Below are 17600 nucleotides of genomic sequence, written 5' to 3'. Positions count from 1 at the left end.
TGGTAGGACTAGTTGAGCAGGCTGTTAAAAAAGCATATGGGATCCTGGGCTTTATTAATAGAGGCATAGAGTACAAAAGCAAGGAAATTATGCTAAACCTTTATAAAACACTGGTTAGGCCTCAGCTGGAGTATTGTTTTCAATTCTGGGCACCAGACTTTAGGAAGGATGTTAAGGCCTTAGAGAGGGTGCAGAAGAGATTTACTAGAATGGAACCAGGGATGAGGGACTTCAGTTATGTGGAGAGACTGGAGAAGCTGGGATTGTTCTCCTTAGACTTGAGAAGGTTAAGGGGAGATTTGATAGAGGTGTTCAAAATCATGAACGGTTTTGACAGAGTAAACAAGGAGAGACTGTTTCCAGTGGCAGAGGAGTCGGTAACCAGAGCACACAGATTTAAGGTGATCGGCAAAAGAGCCATGAGGACATGAGGAAACATTTTTTTATGCAGCGAGTTGTTATGATCTGGAATGCGCCTGAAAGGGTGGTGGAAGCAGATTCAATAATAACTTTCAAAAGGGAATTGGATAAATACTTGAAGGGAAAAAATTTACAGGGTTACAGGGAAAGAGCAGAGGAATGGGACTAATTGGATAGCTCTGTCAAAGAGCCGGCACAGGCACGATGGGGTGAATGGCCTCCTCCTGTGCTGTACCTACTATGATATTATGAACATCTACCCTTATTCAATAGTTATCCTTTCAGAGCCATTTAGCAGAGTAATGCAAATTAAACATTTTAAAACCTACCTGCTCAGCCACATCTTCGGTCACCTTTCCTAACTTTTCCCTCAACTCTTGTGTTTGGTCCAGTCTCCCATGTGAAGGGTCTTGGGATGTTTTGCTGCGCAGGTGTCAGCTGCGGCTCAGTGGTAGCACTCTTGCATCTGACTCAGAAGGTGGTGGGCTCGAGTCCCACTGTAGAATCTTGAGCATATAATCCAGGCTGATACTTCAGTGCAGTACTGAGGGAATGCTGCACTGTCGGAGGTGCCGTTTTTCCAATGAGATGTTAAACTGAGGCCCCTTTTGTCCTCTCAGCTAGATGTAAAAGATCCTAAGGCACTATTTGATGAAGAGCAGGGGAGTTCTGGACAACATTTATCCCTCAACCAACATCTAAAACAGATGTTCTGGTCATTTATTTAATTGTTGCTTGTGGGATCATGCTGTGTGCAAATTAGCTGTTTTCCCTACATTACAACAGTGACTACACTTACAAAGTAATTCATTGGCTGTGAAGCGTCCTGAGGTCATGAAAGGCGCTATATAAATGCAAGTTCTTTCTTCTTTAAAGGCACTACATAAGTGCAAGTTATTGTCAGAAAACTCCAATCTGTTGCACAAATACGATGCATTGTACTTCAGATTAGTGAAATGTTAGTGAAACATAATTTTAATATATGCACCTTCCTTTCCCTATTTTATGTATTATATATAATATATAAATAACAAATTTGGCCAATAATTTCAGTTTGTAGGAGGATAGCTTCATATTCATTTGGCATTTTCTACATCATAGGCACCTTCAAAGGCTGGAAGTAGTTATTTTCCATTTTGTAGACTGGGAAAGTGAGTTTGACGAGGTGATGCCAGTGATGACCCAGTGGTTCCCCTGGATCAGTGCCTAGGCCCTAAGCTCTGGAATTCCCTCCCTAAACCTCTCCGCCTCTCTCCTCCTTTAAGATGCTCTTTAAAACCTACCTCTTTGACCCCTGTCCTAATACCTCCTTATGTGGCTTAGCGTGAAATTTTGTTTGATAAATTTTGTAGTGAGGTGCTTTGGGAAGTTTTACTATGTTAAAGGTGCTATATAAATGCAAGTTGTTGTTGTTGTTGTTGTTGCAACCTGCGTGCTGATTTCTCTATGGAACTCTTTCTTGATGTAGCCATAACCTGAGAAAAGTAGATTTTTATCCAGGGTTTTTATATTAATTATTATCCATTAATTCAATACTTTTTTGCTCCATGTATAGTCACCATCTATATACCATAATTTTTTTTAATGTACTTACCATGGTGTTTCTTACAAGTAGTCTGAGTTCTGAAATACAGTTGTGATGTTTAGTTGTGAAGTTGGATCTGTGTTCATCTCGTCTGCTGCCATAAGGCCACAGTTCAGCTAGTCCCTGTAGGGAAGTAAGCGAAATAGGCACGTCCTAGGGTCAATTAGAAACTAATTGATGAGGGAAGTTTCTTAGAATGGCAGCTGCTTGTAAATCCCCAACTCCTGCGAGGGGAATTGGCCAGATTATTAATATCAGAAAAAACAGCAAAAAGTGGCTGTTTTTTAAAAATATATCTTTGATACTTTGAAGTGTGGCAGACTTGTACTATATCCAAGTCTTTTATTTATATACTAGCAGATTTCCCATGGTTCTGGTCAGCGAGTTACAGCATATGGTTCTATAACAGTAGGGGTATTATGCATAATATGTGTGTATATATATATATATATATATATGCATGTATGATATGTAATGTATTATTAAGGCCATTGATTTACAGTGACTTTTTAAACATGGTATTCTGGGAATTTTATTGGCGCTTTGTGGATCGAATTCTGCAACTGTTCATTTTTCTGTTGGAACTGTAAATCAGTTGCCTGATTATTATATTCCTTTGCCTATTTTTTAATCCACAGGGGTGCCGTAAGTAAAAGTGTGATGGCTGTGTTGTAAAGGTAAGCACTGTATGGGGAAATGAGGAAGAGTGTGAATAAGGAGAGTCATACCAAGAATGTAGGGTGGGGGCCTTTGCCTAGAGATTAGGCAGAGGGATAAGGTGCAGATGCAGACTGGGAGTTGGGAGCCAAACAGCAGGAAGTAGAGAAGGCCGTGGTGTGGGAGCAGGATCAGCGTGGTGTATGAAACATTAGAGACAGAAGGATATAGGTGTGCGGGCAGCAGTATTAGTAAGAGGTAAGGCCACAGTGAGCACAATCGTGCAGCAGAAGAATCGACTGAGAGGTTGGATGGAGTGGTGGACTGTGACAGAAGGATAAAGGGCAGTTGGGTGTGGGAGCAGCGGGTGGCAAAGCCTAGAGGTGGGAGGTGGAATTAAAGCATCAGATGGCGGTGGCACTGGGCTGGGAGAAGGAGGGTGGGTTTAGTAAGCCAGGGGAGAAAACAGCTGTACAGTGGAAGGTAAACTAAAGTCTCGAGACAACAGGTCTTCAATCAAAAATATTAATGAAGGTACTCAAAGATATAAAAGTGAATTTAATTGGTAAATTTAATTACATTGTCATGAAAAATGTAATTTTTATGTATTTATGTTGCAAATATTATTTTAAGCAAACTAGATGTGACTTACTGAGGAAGAAAAGATGACAAAAGGATTTTGAAGACAATATGTTGAGTGATCTAGGGAGAGAATTCAGGAAAGCATGACTCATGCAACTGAAGGCTTTATCACTAATGGTAGGGCAAAGAGGAGGGGTTGAATAGAAGGCCAGAATCAGTGGATTGGACCATTTGTGAAGGGTTTTAGGGCTGGAAGAACTTGCAAAGACAAGGTTCAGCAGGGTTCTGGTGGGATTTATAGACAAGGGCGAGGATTTTAGAGTTAATAAGTTGGGTGATGATGAGCTAATGAAGGAGTCTATGAAGGGAGGACAATGGGAGGCCATCAAGGAGGGTGTTGAAATAGTCGAGTCTGGAAGTGACAAAGGCACGTATAAGGGTTTCAGTGGTGGCAGGGTTGAGGTAGGGGCAAAGGCAGACAATATTGCAGAGATGGAAACAATCTTGGTGATGGATAGGATCCAGGGTTTAAAGCTTACCTCAGGATCAAATATTACACCAAGGTTATTATGCAAATAGTCTGGTTCAGCCTGAGGGAATGATCAGCAAGGGGGATGGAATCAGTGGCACGGGGCCAAAGAGAATGGCTTTGGTCTCCCCAAATGTTCAGCTGCAGGAAGTTGTGGCTCATCCAGGATTCAATGTCAAACAGCCAGGCAGCACGAAGGGTATCAAGCAGAGTGGTGGAGATGGAGAGTTGGGTGACATCAGCATACATGTGGAAGCTAACCTCATGCCTGCAGATGATGTCACCAAGGAGCAGCATGTAGATCAAGAAGAGGAGAGAACCGAGAATAGAACCTTGGGGAGCTTCAGAGGTGTCAGTGCCGGAAAGGAAATGAGAAACCATTATTGGAGATACGTGTGGCTGTGTTTGGATAATTAGGAATGGAACCATGCAGGGGCAGTCCAGTAGAAGTGGAAGATGGAGTAGGATAAAATGATCAACCGTGTCAAAACATCACAGATAGGTCCAGGAGGATGAGGAGGAATAAAGTCACAGTCACAGAACATCATTGAGGACTTTTCAAGGGCCATCTTGGTGCTGCGAGAAGGGCGGAAGCCGGATCAGAGGGGCTCAAACTCAGGGAGTTCAGGGACAGGCGGACATAGAGTTGAGAGGCTTCAGAGAGGTGAAGGAAGATTGGAGATAAAATTAAGAGGACAGATAGGTCTTTTAAGGAGAGGGTGGATAGCAGTTTTGAAGGGGAGAGGGATGGTCCTTGAGGAAAGGGAACAATTGACAACTTCAGCTGGCATGAGGGCCAAGAAAGGGAGTTAAGTGAGCAGGAGTTGAGTGGGGAGGGGGTAGGGAGAGCAATAATTGGTCAAGCCTGTGCTGGCAGTTGATGTTTAGGTGAGTTATGTACCATAAATATTCATAGGAATAGGAGTAGGCCATTTAGCCCCTCCAGCCTGCTCAGCCATTCAATGAGATCATGGCTGATCTGTTCCTCAACATCATTTACCCACCTTTGCTCCATATCCCTTGATACCCTTACCCAACAACAATCTATTAATCTCAGTCATGAAAGCTCCTATTGACCCCACATCCACAATCAAATACAAGGAGACATTAATAAACTTGCTGAATGGGCGTGTAATTGGCAAATGAATTTCAATATAGATAAGTGTGAGGTGTTACATTTTGGTAGGAAGAATAAGGAGGCCACATACTGCTTGGATAATAAGTCTAAATGGGAGAGAGGAGCAAAGGGATCTAGGGGTACAGATATATAAATCACTAAAAGTAGTGACGCAGATTAATAAGGCCATAAAAAAGCAAACCAAGCACTGGCATTCATTTCTAGAAGGATAGAATTGAAAAGCAGAGAAGTTGTGTTAAACTTGTATTTTTTTTATTCATTCATGGGATGTGGGCATCGCTGGTAAGGCCAGCATTTATTGCCCATCCCTAATTGCCCTTGAGGTGGTGGTGGTGAGCTACCTTCTTGACAACTGAGTGGCTTGCTAGGCCATTTCAGAGGGCAGTTAAGATTCAACCACATTGCTGTGGGACTGGAGTCACATATAGGCCAGACCAGGTAAGGATGGCAGGTTTCCTTCCCTAAAGGGGATTAGTGAACCAGATGGGTTTTGACAATAATCTGCTAGTTTCATGGTCACCATGAAGTACAGATAGTACAGATACTAGCTTTTTATTCCAGATTTTTAAAAATTAACCTTGCTATGAGCAGGATTTGAACTCACGCCTCTGGATTACTAGTCCATCAACATAACCACTATGCTACCACTTCCATTAAAACCTTGGTTAGACCACACTTGGAGTACTGTGAACAGTTCTGGTCTCCATATTATAAAAAGGATATAGAGGCACTGGAGAAGGTGCAAAAAAGATTCACAAAGATGATACTTATCAGGAAAGGCTAAACAGGTTGGGGCTATTTTCTCTAGAAAAGAGAAGGCTGAGGAGCGATCTAATAGAGGGTCTTTAAAATTATGAAGGGGTGTGATAAGGTAGACGTAGAAATGTTTCCACTTGTGGGGGAGACCAAAACTAGGGGCCATAAATAGAAGATAGTCATCAATAAATCCAATAGGGAATTCAGAAGAAACTTCTTTACTCAGATTGGTTAGAATGTGGAACTCGCTACCACAAGGAGTAGCTGAGGCGGATAGCATAGATGCATTTAAGGGGGAAGCTAAGAAAACACATGAGGGAGAAAAGAATAGAAGATTATGCTGATAAGATTAGATGAAGACGGATGGGAGGAGGCTCATGAGCATAAACACTGGCATAGACCAGTTGGGCCGAATGGCCTGTTCCTGTGCTGTAGACTCAATGTAATTCAATATAATTTGGGGGGAGAAAGGCACAGAGGAGGGACTCAAGCCTGTGACAATAGCAGGAAAGAAATGAGGCTGGGAAGTAGTGATGTGTAGGAGGGGTGATCGGGGAAGGCATGGTACTGGAAAAGGGGAAGGCCAATAGCAGCATGGGCCAGTAAGAGAAAGAGGAGAGAGGAGAGCAGAAGGCCTGAAGCAGGAAAAAGAGATAGGTTTGGGACTCGAGGATCAGTCAAAATGCACACACAAGGGAACTTCAGTTATAGATACATGACAGAAAAGTGTGAGGAGTCTTTGGTAAATAACAGGGAGTGTAGAGGTAAATCAACCCAAAAGAGAGTAAACTGAAGGTCAGGAGACAGCAGTGTAAAGAAGTCCAGTTGTAGAGAAGCAAGGATAATTAAGGCCAAGCACTAGCTCGTTGTGAGAGAACCAGATGTGAGCTGGGAGTCAGTGGAGGAGCAGGGTATTAGCCAAGTTAGCGTAGCTAAGAAAGCAATGTATGATTCTGACCGGGGACCCAACCTGAGAGTCATGAAGCCAGCTAAAGGAACATAGATTGGAATGGCGGTCAATGATGACCGGTGAAGAGCGGCCGAAGGTGGGGTGGCTGACCATTCAAGAGCTTGAACAGTAGACTGTCAATCTAGGGTTAGCCGGAAGTAGCTACAGAAGGCAGCTGGACAGTTGAAAACAGGAGCTTCACAAATAATGGTCATCTATAACAGGGTATGGTGACGGTCTGTCTGGCAGAGGTAGGGGACCAGGTTCTGACTAGAAGTCCAGGACTTGTTTGGAAGTTGGGATTTGGAGCTTAGTAGGTTGAGGCATGGCATGGATCATAGGTGAAACTTTGTTATGTTTAAATGTTTTTTTTAAAACCTTCCACTTTTGTATAACCCCATTAAGGAGAATGTTCTTACTGTGGCAGTAATGTAGGTGGTGACCTGGTGTAGATCAAGGGGGGTATGCTGGAGCACACACCTCATGAAGGGAGCAGCAGCAACAGACCCAGGGGCTCAACCGTATTGAAAGAACAGGCCAAATTAAGCTCGGCCACCACTGAAAGGAGTATGAGCATGTTGCACACTCCTAAAACTCTTCTCTCCTCCCCGCCCCCTATCGATTTTCTATGAGGTAGAGCGAGCAGGCATCCAGCAGTTGGTGACTGGCGGCAGTACCGAGTCACAGTCATTAACTGCGATAATAATGAAAAGCACCGAAAGAGGGAACTCCTCGCAATCCTGGGCAGCAGAGCAGTGAAACAAAAAGTAAAGCCCATGATGGAGCCAGGCAACAAAAATGGCAGTCGGCCAACCATCAACAGGCATTTTAAAGCATGCTGCCGATTAGAACAGGTTCGAATCCATCTCTTCCCCCTATGCAAATCTCTCCTGGTTTCTGTCTATTCTCTTCTGTATGTGTCTCAGTTTCCAGTTTTCTCTCTGTATGTCTTTCTTTCATGTAATTGTATCTCTTTTACTTGCTCATCCTCCCACACACACCGCCTACATTTATGCTTTAGGCTTCTTGCAGTTATTTTTAAAAGCCAGCTCAGAATTGCTGTTGTCCCTATCTGATGTGTCAATTTTTTAACGATTTGCTACAGACCAATATTGATATATTCTGGGAATTGTAAGTACAGGTGGTTTCGGGGTGACCTGACCAACTCTCTAGTTATAACTCTGGTAAGTCTGAAACACCAGGCTGCTCAGTCATGCCGAGGCCTCTGGGCAAAAACATTGAAGACACAAAAAACAATTTTATATACCCAAGTGCATTATGAAATGTCCGTTATTATTTTTTAAATCGAGAATTTTATTTGCAGGATACTTTGCGGGGGGGGGAAATTCGATAGGGGCCGTTTTTGGGCGCAGGTAGCGTGTTGTGCTATTACCCCGTGCCCAATGGCCCCTGCGCAGGCAGGATGCAAGTTTCAACCCACCTGAGGACTTACCTGCAAGTGTTCCATTCCGGGCCTTGCACATGGAATCAATGCAATTTGCACTTTCCACCACCAGAGGGAGCTCAATCTCTTAAAGGGAGGATGTTTCTTAGAAATCTCTTAAAGGTAGCTGGTACCTGTTATTTGCTGAAAATAACAGTCCACTGTCCGCATGGAGTCTGAACAGAGATCAGAGATTGCACATGTAAAACACAGATGCAGGTCCCATCCCTATGTAACACTGATGAGTTATGTTAAAACATTGAATAAAGGTTGCGCACTACTAAATCCCACATCCTCCAATCTTCACGCCAGACCGTACCAATCTGCCAGTCTGAGTTGGTACCAGGCCTGCGAGAGTGCATGCACCAAAGTTCTTTGCTGATGCACTAGAGACAGAAGGAGGGACATCCTATATCTGCAGGGGAGGGGGGGGGGGTGCACAAGAGGCCCTCCACACATATACTCAAAAGGCAGTGGGAGGCAGCGGGGGATGAAGTCAATGTCAGCTCACAGCATCATGAACATGGATGCAGTGCAGGAAGAAGGTCAGTGCTTTGACATGAGTGGTCAAGGTGAGTGAGGTCAACTGTCAAGTGGTGTCTCCTACCAACTGCTCCACGCACTGCACCCCCCATCACCCATATACCAACAAACTCTTTCCATCAGTATTCAACCCTTCCAATCAGATGCTTCGTCTCACCCTTATACATTACCACTGTTTCAAGCCACCCACCCACAATTCACAGACCACACACACTGGCAGCTATTCAACCATGACAGGCACATCACCCAGACACACCTCCCGCTTTCTTGCAGGAGAAGGTGGTGCAAAACAGGAGGCAGTAAGTGACAGTGGCATTTAGCCCTTCGAGCCTGTTCTGCCATTCAATGAGATCATGGTGGACCTGTGACCTAACTCCATATACCCATCTTAGCCCCATATCCCTTAATACCCTTGGGTCACAGAAATCTATCAATCTCAGATTTAACATTCACAATTGAGCTAGCATCAACTGCCGCCTGCAGAAGAACGTTTCGAATGTCTCCCACCCTTTGTGTGTAGAAGCATTTCCTCACTTCACTCCTGCACGTCCTGGCTCTAAATATTAGGCTATGTCCCCGCATCCTAGTATTGAAGTCTAGGAGACCTCCAAAAACAGTTACAAATGTCTCAGCGGCCAGAAACAATAATCCAGCAACTAACCTGTAAATTCTGCATGGCCCCTTTAGATAGCACTGTTGGGGGTCCTCCAGGCACTCTAAGACATGTTCAGATGGTCGGGGTTAAGACTGTGCGTTGAGTTGTGCCAAAATGGTGTCTATCACTTTAAATCAGCGTTGCACACTGATTGAAGCCATTCAGTTATAGCTACTTTACATGATTCCAGCGTTTGTTATTTGCGCCTGCGCTAACTCCTATACCAAGATGGCGTCCGGCACACGTCACACTGGAAACATGCGTGCGCACCCAAGACGCCATCTTGGATGTCGGAGAGGCCGTGTAGCGCCGAAACAACAAGCACTACCCGGCCCAATTTAGTGCCCTTGAATTCTTAACAAAGATGGCGAACAGAAGGATTTTTAGAACAAAATGATTTGATTAGTTCTGTTTTTTGAATTGGTAGATTTTCCTTATTGCTCATAGGTACATTTCTGATTCATTGCTTTTTAAAAATCTCAAATCTGAGCCAATCAGGAAGTGTGGTGCCAGCACATGACTGCCAAAGTGAGATGTAATGATCGTGAAACACGTTATCGTGACAATTTAAATATATAGACACATATACCAGAAAAAACTGTTACTTTACACTTCAAGATTTTCTCTTCATTACTTTCCCTTAGCCTGGGCTCAGTGGTGGCACTCTCGCTTCTGAGTCAGAAGTTTGTGGGTTCAAGCCCCACTTCAAAGACTGGATTACACAATCTGGACAGCCTATTCTCTAGTTGCCCTCAGGGCATTAAGAGTCAACCACATAGTGTGCAGTGGAGTCACATATAGGCCAGACCAGGCACAGGAATATCTGTACCAAATAAGCCACTGGTGGAAAGGCAGTAATTTTTTTTTTGGAATGCACACAGATTATTGCATTTCGAGATCTTGTCGGTAGATACAAGAGTAACTGAGCATTGGCCCAAGAAGTAGCTATCGCAGAGGGCAATGAGCCTTTGCCTGGTATTTTCCAACTAACAGGTAATACTCTTCAGTACTAAACATGCTATACATTACTCAAAAAGGAATTTACCACATTCTAATTTTAAAAAGCTGCCTCGACCGGCTGGTGGCTTTGGCTCTATTCACCTGGAAACCCCAAGCCGTATAAAGGGTCTTTATTATGGAAATAACCCAGAGCACAATCTGCTGGCTGTAAAAACAGTGGAAAAAACAGGTTGTCTCATGTTCCACTAGGCACGGAAGAGAAAGAAGAAACATTTAAGAGGCGGATCAGCACTGTACAAATGCCAAATGCAAGGTGGATGCACCAGAGTATGAGGTACATTAAGTGTAAGCAGAGAGTACAGCACAAAACAACATGGATTTGGTTAAGAGTTTTTAAATAGTATGGGTTCATATCCTAGTTAGGCATTATCGACAGAAATATTTTTCATTGCACTGAACACAAGAAAACTTATTCCGAAACTAGAACCTGATACAACTACAGAACTGTGGGAGTGGAAAAAAAAACTTACAATGGAAATGCTTTGCTACTTAAAATGCAAACTAAGTATGAAAGAACCTTTTCTTGATATGCAACAGAACAAGTAGTACTGATAGGCAGAAGGAACACTGAGATGTGAAACCAGAATGAGTCCTTATATATTTAGTGAGCAACGGGGGAAGAGACCACAAGTCAGCAGTTGTTGTGTGGGTCTTAAAGGGACAGCGTCTCTGTGGTTCAATCATTTGGATAGCGCCCTATTCACAATGAATGATACTTTCTCCGGCATAAAGTTTCCTGAACTTTTTCCGTGACAGTGAATCATTGAAAAGAACACGTATGAAAAGAACCTTATGGGTTTAATGAAACAGAAGTCAACATGTTTAATTAACTGCATTGTGAATTAACAGTCAACCTTGTCTTTTTGTAAATATTTTAAAAATTAATTCTCAGTATGTCGGCATCGTTGGCAAGGCTAGCATTTATTGGCCATCCCTAGTTGCCCTGAGGTGGTGGTGGTGGGCCTTCTTTTTGAACCGCTGGGTGGCGGGTTTGATACAACTGAGCGGCTTGCTGGGCCATTTCAGAGAGCAGTTAGTGCGGGACTGGAGTCATACAGGCCAGACCAGGTAAGGACCGCAGGTTTCCTTCCCTGAAGGACATTAGTGAACCAATTATAGTCGCCCTTACTGACACCAGCATTTTATTTCTAGGTTTTTTAAAAACTGAATTCAAATTCTCAAACTGCCATGGTGGGGTTTGAACTCAACTCTCTGGATTACTAGTCCAGTAACATAACCACTTCTGCACTATGATCCAGATAAGTCATATGCAGTTATATAAAGCAAAACTAAAGTGAAAGTAAACTTAGAACAGATCAGACAACATACATTGAACCTGACAGGTTGACCTGAGGTTGTAGGTGTTAATCTGCATATATAAACAAAGTAAGATTTCTGCAAGTGTTAATTTGAACTTCAATAATGAATTGAGGTCAGCATGCTCAACCTTACAAGCAAGCCGTCCCTATAGTGAAAAATATAAGCAACTGTAAAATGTATATGGCTGAGGACACTCTGGTAAAGCCAAGAACCTTTCAATAAGATATTCGGGAAAGTCTTTGGTCACCATTTAACCCCTCAAGTTCTTTCTGTTTCTCCCACCCCCACTGCCACTCTTAAAACATTTACCTCTATTCCAGATTAGTTCAGCTAGGAAAACGGGCATCATCTACCTTACCAAATGCAGTTTTGTAGCTCGGTTAATAAGTGGTCTGCGTGCAGCCGTACCAAAAAAAATTTGTGACCTTGCGAACTCGCGCCCAGGCAAAGATAGTGCAGCAATACACGATCAAATCAGAATCACATTTATTTTCAATGTGATATAGCCAAACCCACCATACCCCTTAGCCACACCTACTCACCGTATCCCTGAACTCTACCTACCCAGCCTCTCACCATATCCCCACATCCCATCATTTCTTTTGAATAAAGAGCATCACCACAATTATGTGTCTATCAAATTAGAGTAAGCCTGACACTCAAGGTTTCACCATATCATTTATAGCTTGCAAAGTGCAACAAGGTTACTGTTGTAATCCTTCAGTTTTGTTTGCTTTTTAGCTTTTGGAAAATACAATGAACTCTCAGTCACTGCTTGGCCACTGAATGGGTTTGAGCATACAAAGCAACCAACATCAATTCATGTAGTAGCTTTTGTAAAATCTGCAGTGGTTTTGCCATTGCCATTCTAGGTTATCCACAGTGGATGGTATTTTTGGAACACTGGAGGCTGGACCAGTTTCATCAGATAGTCCATTTATGACCCGGTGAGTAATGGCACAATATCTGGCAGTGACCGAGTGGGGCAGCCTAACTACAATACTGGATTATGTACAGCACGGTAGCACCGCTTTCTACAGAACCATCTCCCAGATGTTACATTAAATGAATCCCGAGTTCTCGCCGAGAGCCAAGGATGGTGGAAGCTCCACTAGGTGAAGGGGAAGCATTAGCTCGCCCACTGGCACCCCACTTTAAAATCTCTAGGTTTTCTTATGCTTCCAACTGTTCAGGTGAGCAAGTACAGAAGGATCTGGGTCAACAACAACTTGCATTAATGTAGGACCTTTAATATAGAGAAAAGGTCCAACGGCACTATCAAAAAAAAAATGACACCAAACCAAAAAAGGAGATATTAGGAGGAATTGACCAAAAGCTTGGTAGAAGTAGTGGGCTTTTAGGAGGGTCTTAAAAGTAGAGGGTGGGGAGGGAATTCCAGAGCATGGGGCCTAGCCAACCATGACATGGCTGCCAATGGTAGGATGGAGGGAGGAGGGGGATACACAAGAGGCTAGTGTCAGAGAAATGGAGTTTGGGAGTGAGGGATTATAGGGCTGCAGGATAAAGGGAGCAACGCCATGAACGGATTTAAAAAATTTTAAGTGTGAGGTGTTGAAGGATTGGGAGCTATTGTAGGTCAGCAAGGACAGGGGTTTTGGGTGAGTGGGACAGGATGCAGGCAGCAGAGTTTTGAATAAGCTGAAGTGCACAGAGGGCAGAGGATGAGAGGCCATCCAGGATTGCATTGTCTGGAGGTGACGAAAGGCATGACTGAGGGTTTCAGCTGCAGATGGGCTGAGGCGAATAATGTGATGGATGCGGAAGTAGGTGATCTTTATGATAGAGAAGATACAGGGTCGGAAGCTTAGCTCGGGGTCAAATAGAATGCTGAGGTTGCAAACAGCCTGGTGCAACCTGAGAGACCATTGAGAGCGCATCTGTCTAGGTATAGTTAATACCAGCACTTCATAAACACATGTAAAAGTCTGCTAATCGTATTTAGGTCATCAATTGAGAAATTTTCCAAAAAATGAAGTTGAAGCAGTTAATATCACCCCAACACAAACAGACACCGCAGAAATTGCTCGGGAGGGAGAGAGAAAAGGAAAGATTTCCACACTACTCAGATTTTCAGAACTTCTACTTTACATTATGCCAATATAATCTTAAGTTTCTGATGGGTATGTTGCTTATAATTTAGGCCAACAGTGATGTTCCGTTGTTAAATGTTCAAAACCAAATCCCTATTTACACACACACACACACACACTTATATAATGGGGTGAAATTTGTCTCTGGCCGTAGCGCAAAACGGGCGATGACCATTCGGCCGCCCGTTCCACATTGCGCCCAATTTTCTTTTCCACTGACTTCAAAAGAAAAGATAATCGGGCGGGGTGTAAAATGGCCAGCAGATTCCTTATCGCCCATTTTGTGCTACGGCTCAGGACCAATTTCACTCTCCAGTGAGTCTCCCCATGTAACTGTCCAAATGCTTTTTAAAAGACAAAATTGTACTCGCCTCTACTACTGCCTCTGGCAGCTCGTTCCAGACACTCACTACCCTTTGAGTGAAAAAATTGCCCCTCTGGACCCTTTTGTATCTCTCCCCTCTCACCTTAAATCTATGCCCCCTCGTTATAGACTCCCCTACCTATGGGAAAAGATTTTGACTATCAACCTTATCTATGCCCCTCATTATTTTATAGACTTCTATGAGATCACCCCTAAACCTCCTACTATCCAGGGAAAAAAGTCTCAGTCTATCCAACCTCTCCCTATAAGTCAAATCATCAAGTCCCGGTAGCATCCTAGTAAATCTTTTCTGCACTCTTTCTAGTTTAATAATATCCTTTCTATAATAGGGTGACCAGAACTGTACACAGTATTCCAAGTGTGGCCTTACTAATGTCTTGTACAACTTCAACAAGACATCCCAACTCCTGCATTCAATGTTCTGACCAATGAAACCAAGCATGCCGAATGCCTTCTTCACCACCCTATCCACCTGTGACTCCACTTTCAAGGAGCTATGAACCTGTACTCCTAGATCTCTTTGTTCTATAACTCTCCCCAACGCCCTACCATTAACGGAGTAGGTCCTGGCCCGATTCGATCTACCAAAATGCATCACCTCACATTTATCTAAATTAAACTCCATCTGCCATTCATCGGCCCACTGGCCCAATTGATCAAGATCCCGTTGCAATCCCAGATAACCTTCTTCACTGTCCACAATGCCACCAATCTTGGTGTCATCTGCAAACTTACTAACCATGCCTCCTAAATTCTCATCCAAATCATTAATATAAATAACAAATAACAGCGGACCCAGCACCGATCCCTGAGGCAAACCGCTGGACACAGGCATCCAGTTTGAAAAACAACCCTCTACAACCACCCTCTGTCTTCTGTCGTCAAGCCAATTTTGTATCCAATTGGCTACCTCACCTTGGATCCCATGAGATTTAACCTTATGTAACAACCTACCATGCGGTACCTTGTCAAATGCTTTGCTGAAGTCCATGTAGACCACGTCTACTGCACAGCCCTCATCTATCTTCTTGGTTACCCCTTCAAAAAACTCAATCAAATTCGTGAGACATGATTTTCCTCTCACAAAACCATGCTGACTGTTCCTAATCAGTCCCTGCCTCTCCAAATGCCTGTAGATCCTGTCCCTCAGAATACCCTCTAACAACTTACCCACTACAGATGTCAGGCTCACTGGTCTGTAGTTCCCAGGCTTTTCCCTGCCGCCCTTCTTAAACAAAGGCACAACATTTGCTACCCTCCAATCTTCAGGCACCTCACCTGTAGCGGTGGATGATTCAAATATCTCTGCTAGGGGACCCGCAATTTCCTCCCTAACCTCCCATAACGTCCTGGGATACATTTCATCAGGTCCCGGAGATTTATCTACCTAGATGCGCGTTAAGACTTCCAGCACCTCCCTCTCTGTAATATGTACACTCCTCAAGACATCACTATTTATTTCCCCAAGTTCCCTAACATCCATGCCTTTCTCAACCGTAAATACCGATGTGAAATATTCATTCAGGATCTCACCCATCTCTTGTGGTTCCGCACATAGATGACCTTGTTGATCCTTAAGAGGCCCTACTCTCTCTCTAGTTACCCTTTTGCCCTTTATGTATTTGTAGAAGCTCTTTGGATTCACCGTTGCCTGATCTGCCAAAGCAATCTCGTATCCCCTTTTTGCCCTCCTGATTTCTCTCTTAACTCTACTCCGGCAATCTCTATACTCTTCAAGGGATCCACTTGATCCCAGCTGCCTATGCATGTCATATGCCTCCTTCTTCTTTTTGACTAGTGCCTCAATCTCCCGAGTCATCCAAGGTTCCCTACTTCTACCAGCCTTGCCCTTCACTTTATAAGGAATGTGCTTACCCTGAACCCTGGTTAACACACTTTTGAAAGCCTCCCACTTACCAGACGTCCCTTTGCCTGCCAACAGACTCTCCCAATCAACTTCTGAAAGTTCCTGTCTAATACCATCAAAATTGGCTTTTCCCCAATTTAGAATTTTAACTTTTGGGCCAGACCTATCATTCTCCATAGCTATCTTAAAACTAATGGAATTATGATCACTGGTCCCAAAGTGATCCCTCACTAACACTTCTGTCACCTGCCCTTCCTTATTTCCCAAGAGGAGGTCAAGTTTTGCCCCCTCTCTAGTTGGGCCATCCACATACTGAATGAGAAATTCCTCCTGAATACACTCAACAAATTTCCTACATTACAACAGTGACTGTGCTTCAAAAAGTCCTTCATTGGCTGTAAAACACTTTCGGACGTCCTGAGGTTGTGAAAGGCGCTATATAAATGCAAGTTCTTTCTTTATTTCTGTTCCTGAGCTTTTCTTTGGATTTACAAATGAGAATGCAGTCCTGGACCACATTGTGACCAGAGCTGTGGTACCTTACAGTCAATCCTGCATCACCAATCCTTCAAGGCGTCAGTGACTGTCGTGTTGACCGCTTGGAATTCTGGTTTACTTCAGGAGATTTAAGCGTTAAGCACATTTGTAGTCAGGTTTGAGTCGACAGTGCCATAGGTTTTGAATGCACACTCACAGCAAAGTTTTAAAGGTCAGAACAAGGTTGGATTGCTTTATTATTTGATCATTAAAAGTACAATTTGTCATCAAAGCCATTATGACAAATATCAGACAAACCTTCTATAAACATTACAAAGTCTGACACTGGTTACTTGACAGATCTGTACAGCATTAATGAACATTCCCAAATCAGCACAACTAAAAGGGTTCAGAGAAATTTTTATCAATCATTGACAAACAAAGCACAATGTATAAAATGTGCACCTTTTAAGTTTTACAACCAAAGGTAGTTAAAATATTTTCCAGGTAAACCATTCACATGAGAGGTGGAACCTATCAAGCCACTGGCACTCAAGTGGAAGTATATTTTATATATAAAATTCAGCATGATAAATAAAGACAAATGTGTTTAGAAAAGCATAGTTACATGCGCAAAAGCCCCAGGGGAGTAGGTCAGTTTGTTTTCAGACTGATACAGTTATGCCTATTTAACAAAGTAATGACAGACACTCAGGGAATACTGGCACTTGAAGGAAATAAAGAATACACAATATATTTTTTTTAAACTAGGCCATAATCTAACAGCCATCAGTTCTGTTAAGCAAAATTTGATAAAAGTACTGATAAAAAGAAAGCCTAATAATTTAGTGTAATGTACAAAAAAATACAAAAAATAATCAGGTATTACTTTTTCAGCTAAGCATACTTCATCCACAGTAAATCCTATTCACATAATTAAACACTTTTTCTTGGTTTTGTTTTTCTTCTTTTTCCCGTCTTTACTCATTTTCTCTTTGTGCTTTCGAATTTCACGAACTAGTGTGTAGAAAGCATCGTCAACACCCTGTAAATAAAAAAATCATTTTTAAAAAAAAAAAAATCGCACGCATCAGTCTGTTTCCTCATCATCTGCACCTGCACGGTCAGATGAAGTGTGGGAGAGGCTGAAAATCTCAAGACC

The 17600-nt window shown here is 43.0% G+C and overlaps 1 protein-coding gene across 5 annotated transcripts in view; it reads right to left on the bottom strand.

The window, feature by feature from the left end:
* Positions 1 to 16662: 16662 nt before the first annotated feature.
* LOC137341540 (GTPase KRas) overlaps positions 16663 to 17600 on the bottom strand; it is a 48864-nt gene continuing 47926 nt past the window's right edge. For 4 of the 5 annotated variants that reach the window (XM_068004701.1, XM_068004696.1, XM_068004697.1 and 1 more), the window contains one exon: positions 16663 to 17483. In XM_068004701.1, coding sequence (XP_067860802.1) covers positions 17367 to 17483 — 117 coding nt within the window. In that variant the 3' untranslated portion in view covers positions 16663 to 17366. The remainder of the gene's footprint in view (positions 17484 to 17600) is intronic. The other variant, XM_068004699.1, reaches the window with a different exon arrangement.

The sequence above is a fragment of the Heptranchias perlo genome, chromosome 24 (assembly GCF_035084215.1).
Source record: "Heptranchias perlo isolate sHepPer1 chromosome 24, sHepPer1.hap1, whole genome shotgun sequence".
NCBI lineage: Eukaryota > Metazoa > Chordata > Chondrichthyes > Hexanchiformes > Hexanchidae > Heptranchias > Heptranchias perlo.
Note: the sequence above shows the minus strand (reverse complement) of the source record. Positions and strands in the feature narration are given on the sequence as shown.